Here is a 21,811-nt window from a genome sequence, read left to right on the forward strand (position 1 = left end):
GCTGTATCTAGCTCTGAGCCTTGTCTTTTTTTTTTTTTTTTTTTTTCCAGACAAGGCTCTTATCTGCCTGCCATGGATTTCCCCTGACGTTTCTGTTGAATAATGTGTCCTGTTTGAATCCTCTGTGAGTGATTGTTGTTGGAAGAAGAGCCAGTCCCTCTCTTTCTCTCTCTTCCTGTGTGGCTGGCAGCGAGATTAGACTCCATAAATACACTCGGCAGCAATAGGAGTGACTGTGTGTGTGTGTGCGTGTGCGTGTGTGTGTCCATCCTGAATCCTTCTTAAATCAACCACCTGTTGGCCCTACATGCATATTGCCTGTTTAAGTAGGGAAAGTCAGATTATCTATAGACATTCCTCCCTCTCTCTCTCTCTCTCTCTCTCTCTCTCTCGTCTGACTTTTCGAGTATTTTATTGAATGGGTTTTTAAGGCCTCAATAACCGCGCCCCAAGGGCTGATGGTATGTGTGTGCGCGCACTACAAATGAGTATTGACAGACACCGCCTGTCCTAGATGCCCTCGCTGCGTGTGTTATCGGATTCAATGCAAGGATTGTGCAGTCTGAGTCAGCTTTGGGCAACTCTTTGCTTTGATAGGATTTGTTCCGGGACTAACTAGAGTTTCCCTGCGTCTTTCTCACTATTTATCTGTCTGTCTTTGAATTGTGCAACGAGGAAGAGAGAGAGAGAGTGAGAGAGAGAGAGACAGTGACAGTTTTCAGGATGGGCCGCTCGAGTGCAGGGGCAGCCGGCCAGCGGGAGATTGATTCCTGACGTTGGCCATATGCAAGACAGGCACTTAAGAAGCACATTAGCGCCCATTAAGTGTTGTTTATTTCCTTGACCGCTACTGTGCGCCTGTGTGGACTTGGCTTACGACAACAGGGACTTAAATGCCCAGTGCTGTTGTAATTGACCTTGCTGATCCCAGTGGTTAGGGCCGCTGAGCATAGCCGTGGCAACCCGAGCTGCTGCTGGCAACATCGAGTTTTTGCTAATTCTCCAATAGCCGGACTGGATTCTTGCTGTTATTTGGCAGCACCGTTTGCTGAGCTGTATCGAACAGTGGCAGCATAAATGTGTTGATGCACTGCACTATCGGCTAAATAATTCATTCTTTCCCGTTGTTATGGCGCATTACGGTATGTTGATTTGTGATGATATGTTGCAGCGGCCGCATTTTAACTCCCTGTTCCCACCCGCACCCCTCTGTGTTCCTCCTCAGCTCCAGAGCCTCAGCCATAATGTGATCTTCACCCTGGACTCGCTGCTGAAGGGTGATCTGAAAGGCGTGAAAGGGGTAAGATTTACTGTAAAACCATTCCTCTTCCTCCCGCTCTTCTACTCAACCCCCCACCCCACCAGCCCTCCTCTCTCTCTCTCTCTCTCTCTTCCTGGCCCCCCCATGGGACGGCCCAGCAGTGGGGCAGGGGAAATGGAAGCCCCGTCAGCACATCTCTCCATTCATCTCTCAACTTCTGTGTGTGTGTGTGTGTGTGTGTGTGTGTGTGTGTGTGTGTGTGTGTGTGTGTGTGTGTGCAACACAGAGATAGAGTCTGGAGACTGGAGAGGCGGGGGAGTTCGAAGTAGAAGTCTGTCTCTGTTTAAAAGATCACAGCGTAAATCTTGGAGGAGTAAACAGTGTCCTTGTGTTGTGTTTGAGGCGAGCGTGGCAAATAAATGGGTCATGAACCCACGGGGCTCGGGGAACAAGGAGGGGCGTGGCTGCACGTTGGCCATCCCGGGCATAAATCACGGGCAGAGAGAGAGAGGCCTTTTCAGGGGCTCCGATAGAGATTCGACTCTGCAAATAACTCTGGCCCCATGCTGACCTCTTTGTAGTTTGCTGATGCTTGTCCTCCCATTTTTTTTTTTTTTGCAGGACATAAAGAAGCCTTTTGACAAAGCGTGGAAGGACTATGAAGCCAAGTTGTAAGTGGATAATTACTGTGTACTGGTGGAATTCACTGTATTTTTTTTTAACATTCCAGTTTATTAGTGTGCAGCTTACCCAGCACTGACGATAAGCAGTCTTATTTGGATCTTGCAAGTGTTGTATAATCACACCGCGGCGCACAAAAGCTAAAAAAAAGGCAGCGCCGTGCAAGGTCAAGCACTGATTCAGCCTGGCTGCTGCGCTCTGACTGCCCTCTCCTCTCAGTACAAAGATAGAGAAGGAGAAGCGAGAGCACGCCAAGCAGCACGGGATGATCCGCACCGAGATCACCGGAGCGGAGATCGCCGAGGAGATGGAGAAGGAGCGCCGCCTCTTCCAGCTCCAGATGTGCGAGGTAGGCGCGGAGAACCCCCGGCGCAGCAATTAGGGCATTCTCAAAACAGCCCCGTGCACCGTCAGAGTGTCCTTGAGCAAGACGTTAAAGCCCATTTCTCATTCGAAGCAGCATTTAAATTTGAATAATCACTTCAGGGCTGTATTGTGTTAGTATGATAATGTTCTAATGAAAGGCTGTGTCAGTATTTTTTAACTAGGTTTCAAGCGGGAGTTTAATTCATTTTATTCAGACAAATGGTGGATTAATAAGATGCAGCTGTACCTAATTAATTAACGAACATGGCACCCTCCGTGGTCGCTATGTATCACACAGTTCTGAAGCTGTCATCATCAACATTGGAGCAAAATTGTTTGTTGCAGTGAACGGCGGCTGACGGATACGACTTATAAAATATAACACCAAAAATGTCATTGTCAGTGATGAGTATCGCCTCGTCTAGAAGGTCGTGTGCAGCCAATTAATCATAGCACACACAGTTATTCCATTGGTAATTAATTGAAGTGTCTCGGAAGCGCAATTAATAACAGCGTTCCCGTGGGGGATGGGATTTCTGGAAAGTCGTGGCGTTTTGAAAAGTCTGTTTCGGGGTGTCTCTTGAGGCAAGTCATGGAATATTGTGGAAATCTGCTTTTAAAAAAATCTTTAACTCGTTATTCACCACATCTAATATTGATTTTATTATTTATCTCCCGTTGTGTTCACATTATATTCACTTCCCCTGCAGGATACAACAGAGAAACATGACCTCTGAATCAGAAGTGTGCTTAAAGTCACGTTACTTTTATAAAGCTCATGGAAATTCAACATCTTAGTCATGGAAAGTTACAGAAAAGTCAGGGAATTTTTACATTTGACACAGAGTTGGAACCCTGTAATATGGTTTATCTCCCATGTCAAACACCCAGCTGGTCTGTGCTTGTGACACGTGTGATTTTGCGACACTATTTGACCTCTCACTTGTATGGTTGCTCACAGGCTGTACATAAAGACGTTAGGGAAGTCAGAATCCAGTGTAAAACCAATGTGAGCTGGGTCTGCGTCTCAGAGCATCAGAGCAAACTATTAGAGCTGAGCATGATTCACTCTGCTGTGCCAAAACGCTCTAGTGGTGGGCGTCGACGCCTACTCCTCGTTCGCTGTTTTATCCGGAGGTTTTTTAACTCAAATTACATAATAGACCAGTACATATATTACCTTAGCTGCGCTTTGTGGGGATACTGAAGCACTCAGCCGCCTCACATACAGCAGGAGCACAACTTGTTTACGCTTTATCTATAATTTAAAGGAGATGTTGCCTCCCCGCTGAGATCAGTCATCTCCTGCTGGGTGGCTGTGGTTAGTTGTCGGATTTATTCGCTACAAAACCAATAACCCCGCCATGCTGATTGTGCTCTCATTACAGCGGCTCAGAGTGCTTTCCTTTTTCATTTTAATTTTTATTCAATCCGCTTAGTCCGTTACCGTCCAGGTGTGGTGATTCCGATTTGGTTTAGTCAAGTCAAATTTGTTTTAAGGAGGATTGGCTAAGAGCAATGCAGAGAAAAACATAAAACAAGGAAAACAGCTAAAGATTGCAAGATGTGGTACAGTACTGGTATGAATCAAGGACCACTTCAGCCTCTTTTCCTTAAGTAACATTACCAAATTTATGTTGGGTTTGTCTTTCTGTGGTTTGACGGGAATCATTTATTGCTTCTTGTTGCATCACAGCGTACGTAATGCCTTGTCCTCTTGCCCTGCCCATTTTAGTGAGCCGGGTCCAATCGGCGCAGGATGCCAAAAAGCTAGTTTTATGTCCCACATTACACCAGTGCTGGCCTCTCCTCATTGGCTGCCATTCAACTGTGGAATTGATTCCAAAATTGCTCCGATCACCTCTGCAGGGCTTTGCATGGTCCAGCTCTGTGTTGCATTACTGACTTGTTCTATCCTCATAATATCGTGAGATCACATCAGCTCCTCCTGAATGTTCGAGTGGCTAGCTCAGTCTCTGGGTTCAAGAACGTCATCAAACAGACATTTTAAACGGGCTCTGTTGTAGGATATGCACATGTATGATAAGTGATATTTATTGAAGACATCAGTAAAATCAGATTCTTTTTTTTTAAGTTATAGTGTTTTCAAAAATCCATACTTTCATCCATGCAGATTCGCTTGATTGCTTTTGATCAGCAGTCCTGTTAAACCGCTGCAGATGTGTTTTATTTCTTTCATTTTCTGAGTGACATTCCCTTAATCTGACATGCTGTGTTTGTGCAACACATTAAGCAGCTGTGTTTCATCTTCTCTAATGGACATATTTTTTGTGTTGTTTATTATCTCTTCTTTTGTTGTTGTTGTTTTGCTTTTAACATGTGGAGCACTTTGAGTCCAGAGAGGCGCTTTACCAATAAAGCTCGCTTACCCCGTAATTTTAACATGACACCGAGTTAAGTGCATTACGAACTCTGAGAATTTAGGCCAGAGCCGTTTGAGGCTGATGTGGCTCTCGGTCTCACTGTGCTTTCCTAAATCAACATTCAACATGCCTGGAAACAGCCACAGTGGTGCTGTTGTGTGCGCGGGACAGCGGCACAGTCAGTGGTACAATCTGTTCATCCCACTTAACCTCATTTCTCTCTTGCGTGCACTCTCTCGCTCTCTCGGCCGCTCTCTCCATCTCTCCCTCCACGTCACTCAGTCACCAGATTAGAGGATGCTCTCACTCTCTCACACTGTTTCATCCTGCGCCATGAAGGCAGTGCGGAAAGGCAGGGCTCAGCCGCCTGCATTTTTTAATTTTTTTTATTTATTTATTTATTTTTTTTTGGTGCCTGGACGAGACGCTGCGAGCGACGCTGCTCATTCACACGGAGTCAAAACCTGCAGGCACGGCAGCGCTCTCCAAAACACTGAACCCACACAAGGCACCAAGACAAAACGGGATAATCTCCCATCCCACCAAACACTCTCTCTCAGGCACAAAGGGAAAATGCATGCATATACGCACACACACACACACATGCATGCGCTTACACACAGAAACACACACAGCCGCACATAGAACTGCACGATAAGCAGCAAATGGGAAGTGTATGGGGGCATGAGAAGCTTCAGAAGGGCATTGTGTAATAGATTAAATTTTATTGCGGAGCTGGATGTGGTCTTTAGCCGTGACTCTTTGCAAATTGCTGTGGATCGTCATGCCGTGGGATCAGCTCAGATTAAGATTATCTTTCATTGTTTGGCGGGCACGCCGTGTGAAGACTTTTCATTTGCTCTCCATTCTTTTGACACTCAGACTGAGCACACAGTCTACAAAGCGCTTCCTCTTGAGGCCATTCTCCTTTCTATAATGCAAATGAAAAGTATTTATAATTATCTAGTGGAGACTTTATTTAGATCAAGGCAAAGGGATAGCACTGTCTCGTACTGTGAGGCATTTTCCACAATGATTGTAGTTGTTTTTAGAAGTCTGGTCCCCACTCCCACAATGCCAAGGCAGTCTTGTCTTGTGCATCAAAGGCTCAGCCTGTCTAGGCGTATGTGCGCTCGGATGGGATTACCATAATGCAAAGTGTTCGTAAGTGTCTGCAACAAAAAGTCTTTACTTTTGGTATCCATACAGCGGCACTGCAGATGTGACACGCTGCGTTATTCCACTTATTATAAAATCCTTTAAACAGACACTGAAGTTCAGCATGTGATTAAACTCTCCTCACCTCTCTTTGCCTGGCAGTACCTGATCAAAGTCAATGAGATCAAGACCAAGAAAGGAGTGGACCTCCTGCAGAACCTGATTAAGTATTACCACGCACAATGCAAGTAAGTACCACCGTAATCCACTCTGAAAGCATCTCCCCTCACCGTTATATGTGAAGCTTCCCTATCGAGCGCATCACAGCCACGGAGAAATGTGTAATTGCTTCCTGAAAAACGCTGCTTTCTCTCCCTCCCCGTGTCAGCCTTCTCTCATCTTCATGATTCACAGACCTTGAGGACGCAGAGTCATATTTAGCTTTCATAAATATGCACAGGTCATCACGCAGATATGTTCTGACAGTTGTGGGGTTTTGTGGGTAAATAGGGGGCGCCCTGCGTGCCAGAACCGCAGCTCACCGCCGCCCATGACAGAATGACAAATTTCTCTCAGTGTTGCTAGGCCCTGTCATAACACTCGGTCAAAACAATGCACTTCCCCCTGGTGATCTACTCAACCTGAGCCTTGACGGATAGAAAAGCTGTAACGACGACTGAACAGAGGCATGGAAACAGTGGATGGAGAGATGAGGCAAGAACTGAGTGTGACTGACTGCTCAGATGATGGAAAGAAGGAGGGGATAATAGCTTTTACAGTCAATAACAAGTCAGTGTTATTTATTAGGCTCAGAATTGCTTCATTATATAAAAAATAGGGGCGTGATGATACATTATAATTCCTTATATTGCAGTACAAAAGAGTGAGGGAGAAAAGTTGTTATTGATATTAGCTGCATTTTATTCTTTTGTAGCAGTTTAAATGAATGGACACATTTTCTCAAGCTCTGCATCGACATTATATTTGCACTTTCATTCTCTAGCAAGCCAATGCTGCTGCTATTAACCCTTTCATGCATAGCGGTCACTACAGTGGACAGCTGTTTAAAGTCATTTTTTCCTAAATGCAGTGGTTTCTATGGTGGAATTGCATATCAGCTGTTAGAATGCTCTCTGCTGCTTCCCGCCATTGAGGTTTATGCAGAGACTGTCAATTCTTGTTACTGAAAACATCTTAATACTAGTATCATGACATGGTAATACCAGTCCTTCATCCTTAAAGAAGTATGGAGACTCACAAAAATGTTCATGCCCGTAAGAAGAGTAAAAACACAGAAGAAAAAAATTTTGATTCAGGCTTTCATAATTCATGCATGAAAGGGTTAAGGTCTGTGTCTTAGAAATAAACATCATCCTGCACTAGTCATAATTTATTGTTGTTGAATTTTTATTGAAAACATTGCATGGTTATATTGAATCATGAAGTCTGGAATCATATTGCAAGATAAGAATATCATTCGATCCTTGATTTTTTTTTTTTTTTTTTTTTTTTTGTTTAAAAAACTGCTTTTTAGATGCGTTTCTCCATCTAAAAATTCAGCTCACTTGAATTCAAAATAATTATGTAGCACAACAAAATATGTGTAAGTCAAAGTAAAAGAAACCTCTGTACAAGCCACTGTTTTAGCAACTGGGATTTAACTCTGCATGCTTACACAGATGGTGTAAGGCCGGCAGGATGGAGAGAAGGAGAGGGAGGATGTGGCAGGGAGTGTAAGATGAGGAGGGAGGCGGGATGGGGGGTGGAGGTGGGGGGGGGTGTACAGTAAGAGGTCATTAGCGGTGATTTGTGGTTGCAGGCCTGCATTGAGGTGTGTACCACTGACAGATCCATAATGGATTTCAGGATGTGCTAAGCAGCTCTGCAAATCTGCTGTGGATGTGGCCAGCTCCGATCTGCGTGCCAAAAGCTGGAGGTGCCACGGCGAGACGAGCTGTACATTAAACATAAACTGCACCGGTCCGACTCTCGCTCGCTCGCTCTCTCTCTCCCTTCCCCGCGCGGCCTTCGTAATGCCCGCAGGAGCACTTCATAACACCTGACATTTGCAAAGCCGTGATTGCCGCTAAATGACTGCCCTTTTTCCTCACATTCATTCCAAAGAAAGTTAATGTCACGGGAATTCACGTGTCCCTCTGCTTTCTTCCAGTTTCTTCCAAGATGGCTTGAAGACAGCGGATAAGCTCAAGCAGTACATCGAGAAGCTGGCAGCTGATCTCTACAATGTAAATACTCGCAGAAGTCCGTTTCATCTCCCACTCTATTTAGTCATCTGCCCATTTTCACGGCACGGTGCAGTCGGAGGTGATAGCTTCCAAATACGTGTCACCTCACCTCTCACCTCTTCGTTTTGCTCTCCTCAGATCAAACAAACTCAGGATGAGGAGAAGAAGCAGCTGACCGCCCTCCGGGATCTGATCAAGTCCTCCCTCCAGCTGGACCAGAAGGAGGTAGGCACGTCAAACCAGGCCTCTCCAGACCAAAACTCATAGCTGTAACGGCGGGGGGGGGGAATTCAACCTTGCCAGCCCAAAACTGAGTTAAAGTGGGTCAGACACAGCCATGGCAGACCTGATTCATTTGTCCTAGACACAGCCAGACACACTTTAAAATATGAGGAGACAGGGCTTTTGCGGGCCATTTTTGAAACACCTCCGGTCTAGGGCTGAACAGTTAATCAGAATATTATCAATACAGTGGTCCCTCTTTAATCGCGGGGGTTACGTTCTAAAAATAACCCGCAATAGGCAAAATCCGCGAAGTAGTCAGCTTTATTTTTTACAATTATTATAGATGTTTTAAGGCTGTAAAACCCCTCACTACACACTTTATACACTTTTCTCAGACAGGCATTAACATTTTCTCACTTTTCTCTCTTGTTTAAACTCTCAAAGTTCAAACCTTCGTAGAAAAATAAGTCCAGTATTATAGAATGAACGCATTCTGCACTGTACAGGAGACACGGCACGGAGGAGATTGAGTGACAATAGTCTACAGTCCCTTAGCCAATCAGGACGCAGAACACAATGCGTTTAAAAAAAAAAAAAAAAAAAAAAAAGCATGCAAAATTGCACTAAAAAAAATCCGCGAAACTGCGAGGCCGTGAAAGGTGAACCGCGTTATAGCGAGGGACAACTGTATCACAAAATGGGCAAGTTCAAAACCCAAATCACAGGAGCTGTTTCTTGATAAAGGTAAAATTGTGGTGCTACATGTCAGGTTGCCTAGTGGATTATTTTAAAAACACATAAATTACTTTTTTACTTGTGATAATTCTGCAGTGTCAGGTAGGCCTACAGTCATTGTCTTTCCTGGGCTTGCAGCATTGTTGACATTGATTTGCTGCCCACAACTTCATCAGTCATAAATATCAGAGTTGTGCAGCTGTGCAAAAAATAAGAAAGAGATCCTGTCCCGTTCCCAGCCCCATCTCCTCCTATTTTCAAGAGTCTCTGATACAGCCCCAGGCTTCACGCTGACATTTATAACAGGCCGATGATTTGATAAAGTGATCCAACCCATCCCGCGTTTTATTCGCCACCTCCTCTCACTGTGGCCACTATCAGGTCAGGAGCGAGTCTCCTGTAGCACAGAGCGAGTGCCCAGTGCTGTACCATGCTGGTAGCCAGTGTGTGGTAGGCTTTGCTGGTGACCAGTGTTGTGCCTCACTGGCTGCTCAGTGGAGAGCCACTCACTGCCTGACTTAACACAACTTAGTATCAGTGCTGAACGCTGCAAAGCACGCACCCGAAAACACTGCCAACCCGGGCTCTGCCTACTTAACACCCCAACGCAGGCTGCTGTGGCTGTACGTGGGTTTTCGCTGTGCCTGCTTTCTCACTCACATTCCCACATGCTCAGTCAGGTGTTTTGCACGGTGTAGTCTTAACGGAGCTGAGTGCTTTCACATTTAATTAACGCGTTTTGTACTTTCTCTTGTTAATCGCACCCACGGCAAGCACAACTCTGAAAACCATAAACGCCTTAGATGCTGGTTTCGGTAGACACACACACACAGGGAGACACTGTTTCAGTTTCACACCCACCACCTGCACCTGAGTTGGATCTTTCACACCTCTCCCCTCTATCTCCCCTCTCTGCTCTCTGCTTGTCTGGAATCAAGTCTAGAAGAGTAAGTGTCGGTGCACGTTGAGCATGCTAGAGTGTGTCCTGCTTGCCGGTGCCGTGGCCCGTTAGAGATGTTGCAGAGCATGCCCTGTAGGCCCTTTATCTCTCAATTCTGCTGTAAGCAGAGGCCCTGCACCCTGATGTCACAGGATAGGTTTACTGTTTGTGTGTTTGCTTTGTTTGTCTGTGTGTGCATGCCTCAAAGGATCTGCACTCCATACACTCCATGCAGTGTGAGTGTAACATTGTTTTTTGTGTGTGTGTGTGTGTGTGTACGCACATGCATTGTGTGGTTTTGTGCAGGACTCGCAGAGTAAGCAGGGTGGCTACAGCATGCACCAGCTGCAGGGAAACAAGGAGTTTGGCAGTGAGAAGAAAGGCTATCTAATGAAGAAGAGTGACGGGTAAGTTACTAACTAGGCGTACTTTACACCAGTTGCATTTTTTTTTTGGTCCCAGTCCCGATTGCATGTGTTTTAAAAGCCTGTCTTGCTGATACTGATCTCATAACTGATTGATTCACTGCCTTTAAGTATCTTTTAAAGTTTTAAACACGTTTTAGTGCATACATAACAAACATTTGATTGTCCTTGTACTTAAAAATGTGTCACATTAAAACATGAGATCTTTCTTTCCAAATAAAAGTAAAATGCAGACTCTGAAAAAATAACTGCATGCATTAGCTCTCAAAAGTAAGGCTGAGATGAAGCTGACTGACGAATATTTCAAGTAACCTTTGCCACCTAAAGTGCAAAATGAGGATCTCGTGTTGTGCAAAAGTTTGTGGTTTGACCACAACGCCACCAAAACACTCGACACCAGCCTCTTCTCATGTGATTTCATATCACGTGGCCAATGCAATCTTTCACTTTCTTTCTCTTTTCTCTTCTTGACTTTAAAGGGCTTGTTTCAAAGAAGTGAATCTATGAAACAGAACAAAAAAAAAAAAAACTGGTTCCATTCACTGGCTGAGTGATTTGGGCTTCACTAATACAAACACAATAATTGTTTTGTGTGCTGTGGTGCAGCCCTCCTGCTGTATTATGTTACAATGCACACACACAGAAGAAAGACATGACAACAGATTTCCTCTTCCTGATGTTTCCCCCTCCAGGCTGAGGAAGGTGTGGCAGAGGAGGCAGTGTTCAGTGAAGGGTGGCATCCTCACCATTTCTCATGCCACGGTGAGTAGAGCTCACAAAATAGTATGTTCACACACACACACACACACACACACACACACACACACAAAAGAACTCCCTGACCCCCACGAGTGACTGTGCGGATCAAAGCGAGAACATCATGCAGGGAGGGAGGTTGTGATGGCCATTCTCAATCTGGAGGCAGGCAGAGTGGAATTGACATAGATGGGTTGTCATGGCAACCTGCTACCCCCCCTCTCTCTTTCTCCCCCTCCCCCTCTCCCTGCTGCGCCTGGGTGAGTCATCTCTGAGCGTGAGTGTGAGCATATACACTGGCACGTCCAGAGCTTTGTAGAGCCAGTCTGCGCTCTAATGCAGCAGCAGCAGCAGCAGCAGCAGCAGACGCAGCAGCAGCAGACGCAGCTCAGAGTCATGCAGTCCCCCTCTCAGGCTGCAGGAACTTAACTTTAAATGTGAAAAAATGAATTTCTTCTGTAATACCATGCAGCGGGACTATCTGCTTTGAGATATGACCTCCTATCCCGTCTCACGCAAAAGGGGAGGCACCGACTTAGCAGCTTAGGACAATCAGAAAAATTCAGAGCAGTGAAAAGAGCAGTGCCCGGTGTTTCATCAGGCCCGAATAATTTGTAAATCCATTTATTTTTTCCATTTATTTTATTAATTTTTCTTAAAAAAAAAAAGAAAACATGGGATTTAAGAATCGCTGTGCATTGTTACCCATTCATTTTGAAATATTAATAGTTACTTATTTGAGTTTAATTCAATCAATCTACCTTTGGAAAAAAATCTAAGCTGATCTTCATTGCTCAGTGTTTCAATAATTCAACTGATTATATCATCTCAAGTGTTGTTATTTTGCTAGAAAATCCATACTTAGCTTTTGCAAAAAAACAGAAAGTATAATTCATTGTGAGGTAGGCACTGCAGTTTTTTTAAAAAATGTTTTAAATCTCATTTCGGAAATAAAGCCTGTTTTTTGGGGGTTGAGCTGGTTAGCTTGGTGCAGCTGGCACTCAGGAGGCTAATTTACAAACAGACGCAGTAACTCCAGATGGATGCGACATCACAGGGAGGAGAAGCTCAAGCGCAGGATAATGAACGTGACTGATGTGACTGCGAGCGCGTGCTTTTTTTTTTTTTACTGTCCAAATTTGCCATTTTGCAGCATTAGTGTGTGTGTGTGCCTGTCGAGGCTTTGTGCAGCCGCCGCCCCCAACAGGATGACATAATTTCTCTGTACTAGTGAAGGCTCTGGGGATGTGATTGTCTGAGAGATAATATAATAGAGCCTTTTGTTGAGCGATGAAAGCATTGAATCCTTAACCTATGTGTCCGCTCTCGGTCCACAGAGCGGATATTATATGAGAGGTTATAATCATTCTCTCTCTCTCTCTCTCTCTCTCTGGGGGCCGCTCGGTGCCATTCAAGTTTTCCTCCTCAGCACTTGTGGAAGCTGAACTCTAGGCGACTCTGGTTGACATGGCACGACGCCAGCCTGCCAGCCGAGACCCGAGGCTCATCACAGCCTGTTAGCATTTCATTAGCACGTGCTCTCGCCCCTCCGCTGCCCGGGCACTGGCAGGAGACAACGCTGCGTCTGCGTGTGCCAGCTGGGCCCATTCATTACAACAGTACACAGCCCGGCCAGGACGGCTAAGTGTCTAACCGGGGACTTGAGCTACAGTAGCCCCACACTGCAAAAAGTCAAAATCTTACCAAGATTATTTGTCTTATTTCAAGTCAAAATGTCTTATTTCTAGTCAAAATATCTCATTACACTTAAAATAAGACATGATCAGCTCAGAAATAACTTGTTTTTAGACAATTTTCACTTGTTTCAAGTGAAAATCTACTTGAAACAAGTGAAAATTAGCTTGAAACAAGAAACAAATTTTGCCAGTGGAACAAGCAAATTTTTACTTGCGACACAAGTGAACAAGTAAAAATTTGCTTGTTCCATTTGTTTCATTTGTTTCTCAAAATTTGTTTCTTGTTTCAAGCTAATTTTCACTTGAAACAAGTTGAAACAAGTGAAAATTGCCTAAAGACAAGTTATTTCTGAGGTGATCATGTCTTATTTTAAGTGTAATGAGATATTTTGACTAGAAATGAGACATTTTTACTTGAAATAAGACAAATAATCTTGGTAAGATTTTGACTTTTTGCAGTGCAAGTGCAGCTCCCTATTTGTGTCAAAGAGTTTTGTAGTTTTAATTCTGCGAAGGTGCCGTGTACCAGTTTCTCTTGGAAAGTATGACCTCATTAGTTCTTACTGGAATGCATGCAGGTGTTTAGGTCACGGTAGTATTCGTCGGGCTTGTTGGTGTCATTGTTCCGATCTTGGCATCATGCTCAGCGAACAGAGACCCACGGGCGTATAAAGTTGCGCCTTGTAGTGATTGAGTGTTTCTTGTCCGACCCGTGTGGCCGCCACCGTGATCCTAAAGCCTGGTTTGTCTTTTCAGTCCAACAGGCAGCCCGTTAAACTGAACCTGCTCACCTGCCAGGTCAAGCCCAGCACCGAGGACAGAAAGTGCTTCGATCTCATTTCTCGTATGTGTCACACACACACACACACACACACACACACACACTTGGATTTCACAGCATGCCACAGTTTAATCTAGTTAACCACACACAGTGTCAGTCAGGCTGTTCTCTGATTGTCTGTAACGCGAGGATCAAATCAATTAGGGTTTGACTCTTTGTGTTAACATTGACTGTTTTTATTTTTTTATGACAAAGTCGACCCTGTAAATCACAATTCAAGTCACCGATTCAACGCAGAACTTCCTCCCAAAATCATAGGCCCATTTTTCCCTCTGTAATATGAAAAATAATCAGACCACATAAAACTGAAAGTAGCTATTCATAGTATTGTGTGCATTAGGTTTAACATTTTTTTAACAGTTATGAATGAATCAATTCAAAGCACATCTTATCAATTCAATGCTGATGTCAGAGAGTTCATCCTGATATCTTTTAGCAGATAAATTCAGTTGAATTGGCAGAATTTATAACCAATACATGGATGCAGAATGAATGAAATCGTTACACAGATCAGATATCTGATCACTTATCTCATGGTTTCTGAACTCCCACAGATAATCGGACATATCATTTCCAAGCTGAGGACGAACAAGAGTTTGTCATGTGAGTATTTCAGAGACTCAACAGAGACATGTTGTCCCTACTTTTTTTTTTTTTTTTTAAGTTAATGGGGTTTTGTTATTGGTTGCTGTGTGCTGTCACCAACATGCCTGGTTGACACGGATGGGGAGTGTTTTCTGTCATCAAGAGCAAGAGACAGTTGAGCCAGTGGCAGCGAGGAGAGCAGTGGGATTTGCGGTCTGCAGTAATTCAGGTCACTGAAACCACATACCCTTGTTTCCCATGCAGTCACACACATTCACATAGAGAGAGACACACACACACACACTTAACACCAGAATGCAAGAGAGAGAGCGATTGATTCATGATGTCTAGGCCAGCTCTGCAAGATATGACTCAACTGAATCATTCATATCCGACTCGATGAAAGCTGGGGGATCGGTAACAAATCATCCCGTCTCTTTTTCAGCAATCAAAATAATGAATTTTGATTTCTCCTCTTACTTTGTTACTTTTGCATCTCTCTTTCCCCTTCCATGTCACACTTTGCTATTATTGCCCCTCCTCCCTTTGTGAATGCAGCTGTAGTTTAAGCTTCGTTCACGTGATGTGGGAACAATCATCGTAACAACTTGACAGCTCAAAGCGACAACTTGTTCGTACATCGAGTCTCATCTGAAGTTGCCTGACTCTGTTATTTTGTTTTTCTGTAGACTTTGGTTGCCGATGATAATTATGCAGCTGAGCGTTTTCACGCTTCTCACACATGCACTCAGTTAGTGGTAGATTTGAGTCTTTTGCACAGCAAAGCAGACACTGTAATGGCAAGCTCGCATGAAAACTAACAAGTTGTGTCCTGCCATTGTCTTTTATTCTGTCATTGCAGTCTGTCATCATTTGTTTAATTTACATAAACAGTATCCTTTCCAAAGTGGTTTTATCAGGATGCTTTGTACCCCAAGAACTAGACCTATTCCTTGATTCATTTTTGCTCTTTTGGCTGGCGAAAGGAAGATTTTCATAGCAATAGGTGAGATGTTTCTGCCAAATGTAGTGCACTTAAAGAAGTACATTTATGTTGTCAACCTACTGAGAGATATCAAACAAATGCACATTATGTGCAGCAAAGTTTGCATTGTATTTGTATTTTTGATTTATCAGAAGCTGTTTTATACCCAGTGCTTTGCCTACATTTTCAATGAAACCACTGTTGGAAATAAAAAAAAATTGTGACTTATTTTCAGGAAAAAATTTGCACTGTAATGTTTTTTTTTTTTAGTTTATGCTAATGACATCGTCAAGCTCAAATGTAATTTTTACAGATGGATTATCTGTTACAACCAGAGCAAGTCAATTCTTGAATTTCTTTTTGTGGCGCTGAATCACACAGAAACATGTCACGTCAGATGAAATCAAAATTGACTGAAAAACACCTTTCCTATATCAAATTGGTATAAGAAGATTACAAAAGAAGACTACAAAATACCAAAATAGATAGATAGATAGATATACTTTATTGATCCCAACCAGGGAAATTCTGGTGTTCCAGCAGCAACAGTAGAAACATATAATAACGTTAAATAAAATAGAATAAAAGCTAAATATATACAATAAAGACTATAAAGGCTAAAACTAAAAATGTACAATAAGGGCTAACCTAGAAAAAGAGATATGAGATGTGAAATATACAGATGGTAATGAATATGAAATATACAGATGGAACTGAAGTATATACATGATTGTATAGATAAGGAGAGTTAGCATGAAACCCCGAGAACCAAGAACCAAGTGGCAGAACCCGACGCCCGCTACCACCAAAGCTATATTTGTGAGCTTTGTGGACTAAAGCGTAGCCTGTGAGTTGTGAATGTATGTTTACTGTACACAGGCGACACTTTGACTTGTGACACTTCTCTGGGCACGCAGGCTCTCCTCATGACGACTGAAAAGTCACTGTAGCCATGTTGCTGCTGTGCCGCATGACTCAGATCTTGTATCTCCGTGTAGTCCCGAGGGATACAGCTCGCTGACTCCACTCTCCCTGCTCTGTCACGCATACAGAAGACTCCAGTAGCAGCACCAGCCTCTCCATCATGGGATTTTCAATGAAATATTTAGTATTCCATAGGCTTCCTGCTCCCACTCAGTTTGGCTCGGCGCTGCTACAAGCAAACACGCTAATGCTATGGCTCAGCCTCTCTCCTCCTACACAGCTGTGTATAGAATTGTCTTGTTGTGCTCAGCCTCCAGGGCGTGCACACACACACACACATCAGTTTCCCTGCCTCGCCTCTGCTTTTGCAGACAGCGTTGAGTGACAGTGATAGAGGAAGTGCTGACATCTGCCTAACTGAGCCCAGCGAGTGTGTGAAGGCCAGTTCAGTGGGCAGTGTGTGCAGGAGTGTGCATGCAGCAGGCCGTGTTTGAAAGGCAGCTACATCCTGTCTACCACGGTGTGTGTGTGTGTGTGTGTGTGTGTGTGTGTGTGTTCTACCCTTTCAAGGGAGATACAGCAGGTGACCACATGAGCATAAGATTCACACTGAGGACATTTTGTCAGTTCTGACTCTGAAAGGGAAACATTGTAGGGATCAGAATTAGGAAATGGTTAAACGTGATGTAAAGGGCTAAGAGTTCACTATCATTCTACTGTAATAATCCTGATGGTAATAGAAATGAGTTCACAATAAACATGTGGGTGTGCATGAGTCAATTAACCCCTTCAACTCTGATGCTCCCTTTGGGTAGCGTAAATTGACGCTTCACTGACGCTACATCAAACTGAAACTGTGTGAAATATTCAAGGCTAAGATGCTGAGATATTTTATCATCATCATTTTACACACATTTCCCTGTAACTGAGCACAACAGACTTGGTATGTTTGGTATCTTGGTATCCTTGGGATTTTCACTAGAATTTCAAAAAAAAAAGTTTGGTGTGTTTGAGCAAAGCTCGGCCACAGCATGCATTTGTGAAAACAAACGTACCGGCAGGACCTGCACGGTCGAAGAGGCTTAACAGAGGCTAGAAACGTATCAGTGTGTGTGTGTAAAGAGTAAATCTATCTTTGGAATGTCCTTATGGCTCCTTTAAAACAACAAAACCATACCAATAATATTAATAAACAGAATAATAATGATGAATGTTATTCATTTATACACTAAGTACTAGCTATATTTTACACTGCAAAAACTCAAAATCTTACCAAGATTATTTGTCTTATTTCAAGTCAAAAATATTCCTAGTCCAAATATCTCATTACACTTAAAATAAGACATGATCACCTCAGAAGTAACTTGTTTTTAGATAATTGTGTCTTGTTTCGAGTGAAAATTTGCTTGAAACAAGTGAAAATTTGCTTGTTAAGACAAATAATCTTGGTAAGATTTTGCGTTTTTGCCGTGTATTTTAACTATGGATTCTAATTTTTGTTTCTCTCTGCATGTGGCTGTGTGTGTGTTTGCTTTCTTTTATGTGTCTGTGTGTGTGTGTGCGTCCGTGCATGTGTTTCTGTTCGTGTTGACACCTGCAGCTGGATCTCCGTGCTGACCAACAGTAAGGAGGAGGCGCTGAACATGGCGTTTCGAGGCGAGCAGAGCACCGGAGGCGAGGACGGCCTGGAGGACCTGACCAAAGCCATCATCGAAGACGTGCTGCGCATGCCCGGCAACGAAGTGTGCTGCGACTGCGGAGCTGCAGGTGTGTGTTGTGCGTGGGCGTGTGTGTGATTTTTTTTTTTTTTTTTCGTGTGTGTGTGTCCAAAGGGGCCTCTCAAGTTGCATATACGCCCTCTTCCTGGTTTGTGCTTACTCAGTGTTCACCTTGTTGTCATGGGAAAGGACGACACCTTCCTCTCAGCAGTTTTTGATACCAAAACATCACCACGGGCGCGCCTCCTTCAAGGACGGATCGGATTTTTTTTATTTCACGCCACACGTCAGTCTTCATTTCTTTGCAGTGTCATGCCTGCCCTGCGCTCTGTGTCCTTCAGTGGTCGGTCTCTGAGCCGCCCTGCTAAGTCCCCCAGCGGCCCTCAGCAAACAAGCAGTCGTTGTGTGTGCCTGTGTGTGTGTGTGTGTGTGTGTGTGTGTCTTGTGTGGTGGTGGTGATGGTGTTGCTCACATTCAGGACACACAGCTCAATCCTGATCCTCCTCCATGTGAGGAAGCAAAGACTCAGCACTCCACAGCAGAGACGATCAGGCCCTGACACACACACACACACACACACATTCTCCTCTGTCAACACAAACACACAGCAGCCGTCCAACAGGAGGACTTATGCTCTGAGTAAAAAAAAAAAAAAAAAAAAAAAAAAAAAAACCCCGTCCTACGCTCAGAGAAACAACACCATTACATCACATTGTTACATAATTCACACACGCTCCGCCGACCCCTGCAAGCTGCTGAGGGAGAGTTAATTTGACATGTCGATACTCTCGTCGCTGTGGCCGAATGCACGATTGCAGAGTATAAACACGGTTACTGCCAAATCGGATGCCTTTTGTGACTCCGTTTGAGGATGGCTGGCTGTTCCCCCTTTCCGGCACATTTGAAATGTGTCTGATTTGACTTCGTCGTTGAGGATTCGAGATCCATTTTTTTTGAACGGAACCTCGATGTGCCTCTCCGACGTCACGATGAACTTCACGGCTGAAAGGTCATTGCCTCTTGTCTTCTCTCTGGCCGCTGTAGGAGGATGAGGGGAGGAGGAGGAGGAGGAGGAGGAGGAGCACTCCATCTCATGTGATCTCCTCCCAGGCTCTTCCTCTATAAGACGCAGCTCTGCAGCATTAGTATTAATCTGCTGTAGAGGTCACTGTGCGTCCTCTCATCATGCTCAACATGCTCTTTGTGACCTATCACCACCCTGCATCTGTTCTTTGTGTCGTTTATAGTGTATGTGCGCGCGCGCGCGTGTGTGTGTGTGTGTGTATAAATGTGTGTACTCATGTGCCTGCCTGTTGTATGGGTGTGTTTCTGACTCACTGGGTTTTGGGCTGCCTCTGACGGCTCCACCGGCCTGTGACTGGTGCCTGTCTTGTCGTACGCCCTCTCTCTCCTCCTGCCGGTGAGCGATACGTGAGGCCTGCTCAAATCTGCCGCATCGCATCGCAACACGACATGGGCTGCGGTGTAGGTCAATCACTGCGGTTTGGAGGGTGGTGCGCGAAGTCGCCACATGGCTCTGCCACACCAGGGCATGTTAGTGCATTTTGCTCAACAGTATGTTACACAATGCTCGCTCGCTCTCTCTCTCCTGCAGTGATGTGCCTGTGGTCTTGGCGTTCTACCTACCACAGTTGTCTATTGGTGTTTAATGTCCGATGCCAGTATTTCCATTGTTGTCTGCAGTCTAGTGTTATGTAAAAAAAAACAAAAAAAAAAACATCCATTTTATCTGCCTGAATCAATGCAACAGAGAAGGGCGTCCCATCCCCTTTAATTGAGGCCCCATAGATTTGACCTATTTAGTCAAATGAAATTCTGATGTGGGGTGTGTGCACTTCTCCGCTGACAGGAAGTGACAAATCGAAACCTAAAGGAAAAATCCGCCCTTGAACGCTTGTAACGCCATTAAAAACAGCTGTTGCTGATGTACCTTGCGTCTCTGGCTCCAATTTTGTTGTTATGTGCTGTATTTTTCCTCATTCCTGTGGATAGCGGGCCAAACAGATGATGTGACATCATGTTGAGATTTTTCCAGTGCAGCTACACTGGAATTTGAGAGCTGAAAAAAAGAAAAAACTAAAAAATCAGCAACATCAACATCGGCTCTCAGTGTCAGTCCCTCACAATCGAAAGAGTAAAGGCTTCTTTTAGAGACGGACTGACAGTCGCTCAGGTGAACAAATCGATGACAGAAGAAGCAGAGGTAGCAGTGTCTCTGCTAACAGCAGCTGTAATAGACCAGAATGCAGTGCAGCAGCAAGACATGTGTTTTGAGTAAGGGACATGAATTGCTTTTTCTTGACTGGAAAAACTCTCACGGTCTGGCTGTCGACTGCTCTTAAAAGCCACAGCTGAATTCAAACAGTTGACACCCATTCTCTGCGGGCTGTCTAAAGGCATTCTGGGAAATGTAGGAAGCCCCAAACTGAAGTAAAAAAAGACACACAAAAGGCAGTTTGAGGAAAAAAAGGGCCTCTTCCCTAAACAAGTCGATTACAGTGCAGTACATCAAGTAACTCCTGAAATGAAAGTGAGCACCACAAAATGGTGATGTAAAACTGAATATTTGAGGAAGACCTTTTAATTTTAGAGTGAAATACGAACCAAGCACTCCATCCAGAGAAAGATGGACTTTTGCCTCACTCTATAAAGCAAATAGAGACGAGCTGGGCTGATGCACATGAGCGTGACGTGTGCAGCTTATTCATTGTGTTACATGTTTTGTTTTGTTTTAATATTCAGCCATTTAAAGCTACCAACATTCAGAGTTGCATAGTGCAGCCTTACACTGCAAAAAGTCAAAATCTTACCAAGATTATTTGTCTTATTTCAAGTAAAAATGTCTTATTTCTAGTCAAAATATCTCATTGCACTTAAAATAAGACATGATCAGCTCAGAAATTACTTGTCTTTAGACAATTTTCACTTGTTTCAACTTGTTTCAAGTGAAAATGTACTTGAAACAAGTGAAAATTAGCTTGAAACAAGAAACAAATTTTGCCAATGGAACAAGCAAATTTTTACTTGTTCACTTGTGTCACAAGTAAAAATTTGCTTGTTCCATTGGCTTTTATTTCCAGTAAAAATAAGACATTTTTACTGGAAATAAGACAAATAATCTTGGTAAGATTTTGACTTTTTGCAGCCTTAAGCAACAGCTGTCTTTTGATTTCGGTCGAGCCATACATCTGAGGCTAACAGTTTATTTACAATGGATTTATTGAACCAGCACTAGTTAACCTCTCACAGTTAGCAGTTATCTTTGGAGGCAGCAGTATAGATTAGGACTCTGTGGCGTGCTGTGTGCCCTTCTAACACACACCTTGTCCTTGTGCTTCTGTTCATAGACCCCAAGTGGCTGTCCACCAACCTGGGTATTCTGACCTGCATCGAGTGCTCCGGCATTCACAGGGAGATGGGGGTCCACATTTCTCGCATCCAGTCCATGGAGCTAGACAAACTAGGCACCTCTGAGCTCTTGGTGAGTCGTTTTGTGCTGAATAATGCCCCACACGTGAATAAATTATTTTTTTTGAGGCCGTCCCCCTTGATAATTTCATCTCTAGTGAAACGTTAGGAGTGATGAAAGGGGTGTAGAGTTTTGGAAACACAGGAAAAGAAGGGTCTGGCAGAATTTGATCCCTAAGGCAGGAGGGATGCATATGCTCCCAGAACCACTGTGCTCATCAATCTGTGCGCACATGTGAATGCTGTTCTGCTTGTCAACATTATTGTGATCTTATGCTGACTTCTCCTTCCTCCTTTTCCCAGTTGGCCAAGAATGTAGGGAACAGTAGTTTCAATGAGATCATGGAGGGGAACCTCCCTTCCCCTTCACCAAAGCCCACTCCCTCCAGTGACAT

General features: G+C 44.0%; 1 protein-coding gene across 6 annotated transcripts in view; it reads left to right on the plus strand.

The window, feature by feature from the left end:
• asap1b (ArfGAP with SH3 domain, ankyrin repeat and PH domain 1b) overlaps positions 1–21,811 on the plus strand; it is a 56,002-nt gene that overhangs the window by 21,003 nt on the left and 13,188 nt on the right. For 4 of the 6 annotated variants that reach the window (XM_030079178.1, XM_030079174.1, XM_030079172.1 and 1 more), the window contains exons 4-17: positions 1,226–1,300; positions 1,883–1,932; positions 2,162–2,291; positions 6,013–6,098; positions 8,021–8,096; positions 8,235–8,321; positions 9,995–10,003; positions 10,303–10,403; positions 11,114–11,183; positions 13,631–13,718; positions 14,270–14,318; positions 17,810–17,976; positions 21,296–21,429; positions 21,720–21,811. In XM_030079178.1, coding sequence (XP_029935038.1) covers positions 1,226–1,300; positions 1,883–1,932; positions 2,162–2,291; positions 6,013–6,098; positions 8,021–8,096; positions 8,235–8,321; positions 9,995–10,003; positions 10,303–10,403; positions 11,114–11,183; positions 13,631–13,718; positions 14,270–14,318; positions 17,810–17,976; positions 21,296–21,429; positions 21,720–21,811 — 1,214 coding nt within the window. The remainder of the gene's footprint in view (positions 1–1,225; positions 1,301–1,882; positions 1,933–2,161; positions 2,292–6,012; positions 6,099–8,020; positions 8,097–8,234; positions 8,322–9,994; positions 10,004–10,302; positions 10,404–11,113; positions 11,184–13,630; positions 13,719–14,269; positions 14,319–17,809; positions 17,977–21,295; positions 21,430–21,719) is intronic. The other 2 variants (XM_030079173.1, XM_030079177.1) reach the window with 1 other exon arrangement.

The sequence above is a fragment of the Myripristis murdjan genome, chromosome 20 (genome assembly GCF_902150065.1).
Source record: "Myripristis murdjan chromosome 20, fMyrMur1.1, whole genome shotgun sequence".
Lineage (NCBI taxonomy): Eukaryota > Metazoa > Chordata > Actinopteri > Holocentriformes > Holocentridae > Myripristis > Myripristis murdjan.